At 39.8% G+C, this 7,488-nt stretch overlaps 1 protein-coding gene across 1 annotated transcript; it reads right to left on the bottom strand.

Annotated features, from left to right (window-relative positions):
* Positions 1-3,314: 3,314 nt before the first annotated feature.
* LPAR6 (lysophosphatidic acid receptor 6) lies at positions 3,315-4,394 on the bottom strand. The gene has a single exon (XM_010292037.1). It carries the CDS (start codon positions 4,392-4,394, stop codon positions 3,372-3,374), a length of 1,023 nt encoding a protein of 340 aa, XP_010290339.1. The 3' UTR covers positions 3,315-3,371.
* Between the last annotated feature and the right edge of the window lie 3,094 nt (positions 4,395-7,488).

Here is a 7,488-nt window from a genome sequence, read left to right as displayed (position 1 = left end):
ACTGAGTGAGACAAATTTTGACTTGTATTCTGTTCCTGAGAAAGCCAGAAATCAAAATTTCAAGCTGAATATAAAAAGTATAAAACGGGGAATACTTTGCTTTTAAAGTAATGGTATGTTGAGGTAAATCAGAGGTGTTGATAGAAAATTTGGTTGGGTTTTTTTTCCTTGTTTTTTGAAACTGCTAGTTAATTATCTAGTTATCAATTTCTGCCTACCTTGGTTCAAATCAAAAAAATGCTTGGAACCAACTACATTTTCACTGCTTTTATTTTTATGGTAAGGGTGCAGTATCTGCACTCTGTAGATGAAGAAACCAGAATACAAAGAACAAATTTGTAAGTTTTGATCCTAAAACTGAACTCCTAACCCCGCTGCACAGGCATATGAGTAAAAATAATGTACTTTTAAGAAATACTAGGTGCAACACATTCAGATGCTCAGGAGCTCCAACAATATAAGCCTTTTTTTAGCTGAGATGCCTAGGCATAGCTTAGGAGCATAACTCCTCATCTAGATTTAAATTTTGGCATACGCTCTTACCAGAGAGAAGAGTTATCATCAAAGGCAGGAGCAGAGGGAAGGAGTGCGGCAACTCAGTAATGTACCAGTGAAGACACTGCTCCATCCACAGCCCTCCAGGATAATTTTGTTGCAGAACTGGAAGAGGTGGAGAAAAGCTCATGCAGTGCTGAAGAGCTGGTAGCTTGGCTTTATATCGGCTTGTTGTGGGAGGTACAGGTTCACTCCCCCTCTTCTGAATCAGATTAGGAATTTCTCGAGTAATGGTCAGATTCTCTACATTACGGATGTTGCTTTTTTGACTGTTCTTTTTTTGGTTTGTGGTGTGGTTTGGGGTTTTTTTCCTACCCGCCCCTCCCGGCAAGAGTGAAGTATGTTAAATAATAAAAAATATAAAGCTTCCTCAGTTTTGTGATATCAAGCTGTCAACTGGTCGGAAAGCTGTTGTACTGTCTCGCACTACGCTGTCGCAAAAAGCAGAAGCTACCGCCCTGGAGAGTGACTGCAAGGCAGCAAGAGCTACTCTTCATGCTTCCTCAGGCTCTTTGAGCTATTGCACCAAGGAAAGTCTGGTTTAAAAGGGAGTACCCATACACGCAGCTTTAACTGCTTGTTCTGCTTTTAAGGCAGTGAATTTATTTATTTATTTATTTATTCATCTATCTATTTATTTACCCCACCCCTCGCAGTTCTGTAATCTCAGAAGGAGCAGCTTTTCTTCACCAGGGTGAGGCTCCGGACTGCTCACTGCTGTAATGCAGAGGTGTTGCTAAGCAAGTTGTCACTCAACCAAGTAACAGCTTTGCCAAGCTGGGGGAGAGTAGCAGCCTAGAAATATAGCCCAGCAGTGACATTAAGGGCTTTAGTCTTAAAGTCTTTGAAGGGAGTCTAATATTAAACAAGGTTTTTAGAGAGAGATGCATTGAGACATTAGAGGTGCATATCTGACTTTTGAACTTTGGATTTGTCAGTGGCATATGGAAAACGTACAGAATTTCTAGTCATGCTGGGGGTTTCGTGCATTTTTGTGAAGTCAGATATGAATCAGAAGAGTTTAGGATTCCCAACTAAGGTAACTGCCTATTTTCAGATATTATGGAGACATTTATATCTATGCTTTCTTTGTAGCTTAAGCTCATACGATTTCCTTTCATAAGTGGTGTGGATAAAGATTTAAAACGCTGTTAAATTCAAAATTCAATCGGCATTAGTTTCTAGCAATCTTTGAATGACTCAGTTTTCCAGTAGTAGTAGTCAATGTCCAATTGATTTATAGCAGTTAAGCAAAAGCTTCACAAAGGGAAGTAAGCTCAGTCAGATAACATATCATATACTCTGGCAGCTCAATATGCATTTTGTCCAACATTGATTCACGCTTCTGTATACTGCCCTGAAGTAAAAATGCCTCAGTGCTATATCTGTGTTGCAACTGACCGCTGTAAATCTAAAGTGCAAATTCATTTTAGCTCAGTTCTTATTCTTGACTCCATTGTTTTTTGGTGAGGAAAAAACAACATTTACTACTTACTTTTACCTTTTAAATATTTATTAAATTTTACAATGATGTTAAATTAATTTTGAGGAAAATGTACACAACATTCTAATATCTGGAAAATATACACAGCAGGATGTTTTAAAGCACTTTTGTCTATATATTTGTGTTTGTAACAGTAATATATGTAGATTTCTCCTTTTACGTGGCTTTGACTTTCCAAAGTGTCTCGATTATTTTTTCCAGCATGTAGCCCCAAGTAATTTGTTTTTATACTTTATAAAGTTTGCAAGAAAATAGCATTTGAAATTTTAAATGCAGCTGTTAAAAACGTTTCTAAGACACAAAGATTGGAAGGAAGTTTCACTCTAAAAATTACTGTGCCTTGAATTTCTTTATGGGACACCAAATAGTTTCCTAGAAGAAGTATTTGGGTTGATGCACATGCTCATTTCTAGTTAGTAAAGGTCATGTTTTTCTAAGAAACTACTCCTTTGAGACTGAATTACCTTATTTGGAGGATGCAATTTTGCTCAAAAGATGAGTTGAGTTGAAGAACTTCTCACAAAACAGTTTAATAACGTGGTACTGTACCTAAAGCACTAACTTCAGTCATCAGAGGTTATTTTGTTATAATTACACAGACATCTGAGACAGAGGTGAGAAGAAAAACCAGTTTGTCTGAGTTGTTTCCAGATGCCCTAAACTACCAGAAGATTTAATTGCTTTATGGGGGCCAGGCTTGTGGAGAGAGCATATATTTTATCAGATAAACCTGGGAGAAACGAAGTTCTTGTAGCCCATTGATCAAAGCCTGCTATGAATGTAATGGTGCCTAAGAAGGAAGATGCAGGGAGAAGGACAGAAGGGAGGAGTGAGAGAGAGAGAGAGGAGAAAAGTCCGGAGCAGGGACAGTAGCTGAAGCAATATGTTCAATATAGTGCCGCTTTCCTCAGCGACTGGATCCTGAGGTGTAAACCAGGTAGTTTCACCCCTGTTCGCAGTAACCTGGAAACCTATCATTATAAAAAAATGAGCAACTGTTTTAACTTCAGGAAAAAAAAACCCTACATTTTCATTTGTTTTTGACTTGACAGACAGTCTTTGGACCTTGGTTAACCTAATCAGAAACCAAAAGTTTGTTTCTAACATACGACTTGTCAAGAACAGACATTCGACACAAATTCTTAAAATACTTTTTCTGTGTACTATTATGCTTAACACTTTTACAGTCTTATCGTAAACTTTTCTTATGTGAAGGAAGCGTAACATTTTACATATCAGAATATATTTCCACAGCTGAAGAAATGTGCAGGCTTCTAATTCCAGTTTAGTCCCAGTATTCTTTTAATACAGTTTATATTGTAGAGTCACTGTCAAATATTTTCATTTTTATGGTCTGAAGGCTGTGTTGAATGAAGTTTTCTGAAACTGGCCTCTCGGAGAATCTGATGTCCCGTGGTCTAGTGGACCGCTTCTTTTTTATCGAATTTTGAATTGTATCTGATGTAAAGTAATAGACTATAGGGTCAAAACAGCAGTTCGAAACAGCAATGCACAGAGTGACAGGGTACATAGTCCTGACTGCGGTTACCACTGAACAATTAATCCAGGTCTGTGTTCTCATAAGAGAGTAAAGTATTAAAGTAATGTTATAAGGCACAAAGCAGAAGCAGAATATCACCAAATGGACAAAAATCATTTTGAGTACCTTTTTCTTGCTTAATTTATTCTGACTTAACGTAAGTGGTTTATTCAAAGTCCGTAACACCATGGTAGAGCAGGTCACATTCAAGATGAGTGGAATAAAAAACCCAACTATTTCAATGAAGATAACAATCCGGGATAGGTAGGTTTTCCATGTGTCCTCTGAAAAGTTTTCAAAACATGTTCTTTGTTCAGTATTATTACGGCGGTTTGTAGACTGGAAAAAGCTTGCTGGTGTGCTGCCTGCTAACACAGTTATCCATACTGCAGCGCAGACAATTTTTGCGTTCCTTTTGGTTCGGAGAGTCTTAGAGCGAAAGGGGTGCACTATAGCTAAAAAGCGATCTACGCTTATGCAAGTCAGAAATAAAATGCTCCCATACATATTTGTATAAAAGAGGGTGACAGAAATCTTGCAAAGAATGTCTCCAAAGGGCCAGTTTCTTGCTACAAAGTAATAAATCCGGAAGGGTAATGTAAACACAAAAAGCAGATCCGAGATTGCTAAATTAAGCATGTAAGTTGTAGTCTCGTTTCGCACTTTCAATGTACAAGTAAAAATGTAGATAGCAACACAGTTTGCTATGAGGCCAAGAACAAACACCATACTAAAGATACAACCGTATAAAGTATATTTAAAGGAGTCCTCAGTGGAGCAATTAGAGCGTACCATTATAATGGTATATTTAAAATTCCTCTGATTTGGAGCTTTCTCTGGTATTTTTTTATTGCAACTTTTTTTAAATTCCACAAAGACTTGCCGAGGTATTTGAAGTGGGTGCTTTGGTAAGTTTGTGGCACTGTAAAGCTTCAGAGAAGAAACACAAGCTCTGTAGTAAGGGAGTACATCTCCAGCAGTAATCACCAGGAGGTCACTCTTCTCTTCCAAGTGCTATTTGTAATCACATAGCCAGTCTTCAAAAGTCAAAAACCGTGTCATTTGTGGCAGATGAGGTCATCCCAATGCTTGCTTAGTTCCATTTCTCCCCTCAATTCGATGAAGCCGGTGTAGAACTTTCTGCCTTACTCTTGGCTGCAGATCATGATGGCAAAGTCTTGCCCATCCAAATTTGCTGGGAACGCATGCCTTAGAAAACCATTTCCTGGCCGCCGCAAAGTGTCGGCACTTGCATTTCTCCCTCAGCCTTCTTTCTGTAAAACGAGCTTTTCGGCTCCTCCGAGCGCTTGCTCGCGGGAAGTGAGCTGCTTGCGAGGGCAGAAACGAAATTCCAGAGCGTGTTTGTTCCTGCAGAGCACGGCCCTCGCCCTCGCGTCCTGCGCCCCGGCAGCCTCTCGCCAGCCCGGCTCCTTCTGGAGAGGAGAGAAAAGAGCTTAGGCAGTTTGTAGCGTGACATCACAGGAAGAAGAGGTTGGACTCGCTGAAGAATGGTTTCAATTCAGTTTGTTTGCCTTCCCCTAATCTGATAATGTGTGTGCTGGGACTGTACCTTGCAGGCGAGCAAATGGTCACCAGCCGAGTGCTGCAGCTGCAGCCTCTGGTTAACTCTTTCCGTACTCCCTGAAAGGTGCTTTGTCAGTGCTGTTGGGAGTCCGAAAGCTTCAGCGCAAAATCTTTTTCTTCAGTTATGAGGAGACTTTTCAGCATCTGAATAACTCATGCGCCTTAAAATTCCTGTTTTTCTTTGTAGGGTTTTATATATTTTTATATAGAAAGGAACTAACGTTACGGTTTTTGATAGATATCTTCGCTTGCGATAGATAACACGGTAATCACCAGAAATCCGCTGAGTAGTTCTGTCTTGATTCCCTCAATACACCAGTACAAACCTTAGAAGGGGCAAAGTAACGTTGGTAGGTAATTAAATAATTTCACCAAATAATTATTGAAAGCAAGAGGCAAAGATTATGAATTTGTGGGCTGCTCTTGGATATTCCCAGGACTGAGATGTCTTGCAGCAGGAGGAGAAATTGTTAACTTGTTCCATATTACAAAGCCTATCCCAAGCTCTATTTCTAATCAGAAAAATGGTTCTTTTTACCAAAAAAATTGCTCCGATTTTTTTTTAAATCTCATGGCACAGAAAGCATTTTCTTCAACGTATAAGCACAGAATTAATATATCAAAATAAATACTGCACTATGCAATTGTTTCTGATAATTTAAAGGGGGGCAGGTATTGCACATGCACGAAATGCTACGATTAGTCACTGATTAATGAAACGAAAACATGTTGTAACTAATTAAATTGTTAAGTAAATATAAAAAAAGCAGCTCATATTGCCTTTAGGGGTAGATATTAGATAAATCTCAGTTTAGACAGACTCATTTATTTAACAACAGCTTGGGTAGACTCACTTCTGGCATCAAAACCAGTCTATTTCTAAGTCTTAGAATAACAAATCTCTTCATATCTGGCTGGGTGGCATGGTTCTTTTGAACTAGATTTTAATCAGTTGTACCTAAGCAAGGCTCTGGGCAAAACCTTTCTAGTCTGCTGTAAAGGAGAATAAATAATAGTACTTCACAGGGTTTTGGCATAGTTTCTTAAGGTAAGGTATATCAGACAAAATTCAGAAACATGCAAAAATGGGTCTGTCTTATTTTATTTCAAGTTCTCTTGATAAGTTTCTTCTGTGAAACTCTTTCACCTTGATTTTGAGGTGAAATCAAGCAGTTTCATTTCAATAGGCCATAACCACAAGAAACCTTTTTGACTGTTTTTGAGATTCATACTTAACTGTAAAGCGTGGTGCATTTCCCACTTCTGAGTCAGCAAGAAATGAAAACGTGAGCTTGGTAAAGTCTCTTGTGTATCCAACTTAACTCCTACCGTAGCATAAGGTTGCCTTACGTGGCTTTCCTCACAAAAGCTGTCGTCACATGCAGTTAAGTTTTGTCTCTATTCCCGGCAGCCTTGCATGGCGATAGGAGAGTTTTCCTGCTAGAGTCTGAGAGTTCTTCATCAGGCCTTGCGAGCTCTGAGCTCAGTTTTCCTGCTCTGGCTTTGTTTGCACAGGAAGACTGTGTGGGACAGGCTCAGTTACTGGAATGAAAATCCCTGAAGTACAGAAATTTGATGTTATATGTCGAAAGCTCAAGCAATATTTCATGTTTAGAGAGAGAAATGAATGGAAATGAGTAGGTCTCTCCTATTCATCAGTACTTGATTTTTCTGTCTGGGTGAAGGTGTGGATGCACAGAGAAGGGGTGGGGATGTCTGACCAGGGACACTGTCCCATTTTCCCGTAGTAAATGAGTTTCAGAGCAACCATGAAGGTGCATCCTCAGCCTTCAGTTTGTCCATCAGAACCCGTGCCTTGCTGTGGCCCATGTTATTGCTCCAGTTGCAAGTGTGGGCACTACTTAGAGGTGTATTTTAGGGGCTTGGGTTTATGCTTCTGTTGTCTTTGGGACTTTCACTTGCCCCTGCACCTTTTTGGTGCACTTTACGCTGACTGAAGAACTAAGTGATACTTGTTTCCTTCCAGAAATAGCATTCAGCTGCAGGGTTTCTCCACCTGCAGAAGAAAATTTGAAAAGCCCAAGCTGACAGGATTTTTCTTCATGTCCTGTTTCAGTGAGTAGGTATATGACTGAGCAGGCAGTCTGACTCAGTGTAAAAGTGTGAACGGCAAAGGTGGATTGCATACCCTTTTTCTTAAATTAGATGTGGCCGATTGTTATCAAGCACTGTTTTAATGTGCGTTAGCTTCTTTGAGCTGAAGAACCTGCGTTATCGCACTGCGAGCTGCGGGAGGCGAGAGCAGCCTCCCTTCTGGCCAGGCTCCAGCGCGAGCGGGAGGAAA

Source organism: Phaethon lepturus, unplaced genomic scaffold (assembly GCF_000687285.1).
Source record: "Phaethon lepturus isolate BGI_N335 unplaced genomic scaffold, ASM68728v1 scaffold48847, whole genome shotgun sequence".
Taxonomy (NCBI): Eukaryota; Metazoa; Chordata; class Aves; order Phaethontiformes; family Phaethontidae; genus Phaethon; species Phaethon lepturus.
This window is presented reverse-complemented; position numbering and strand designations above follow the sequence as displayed.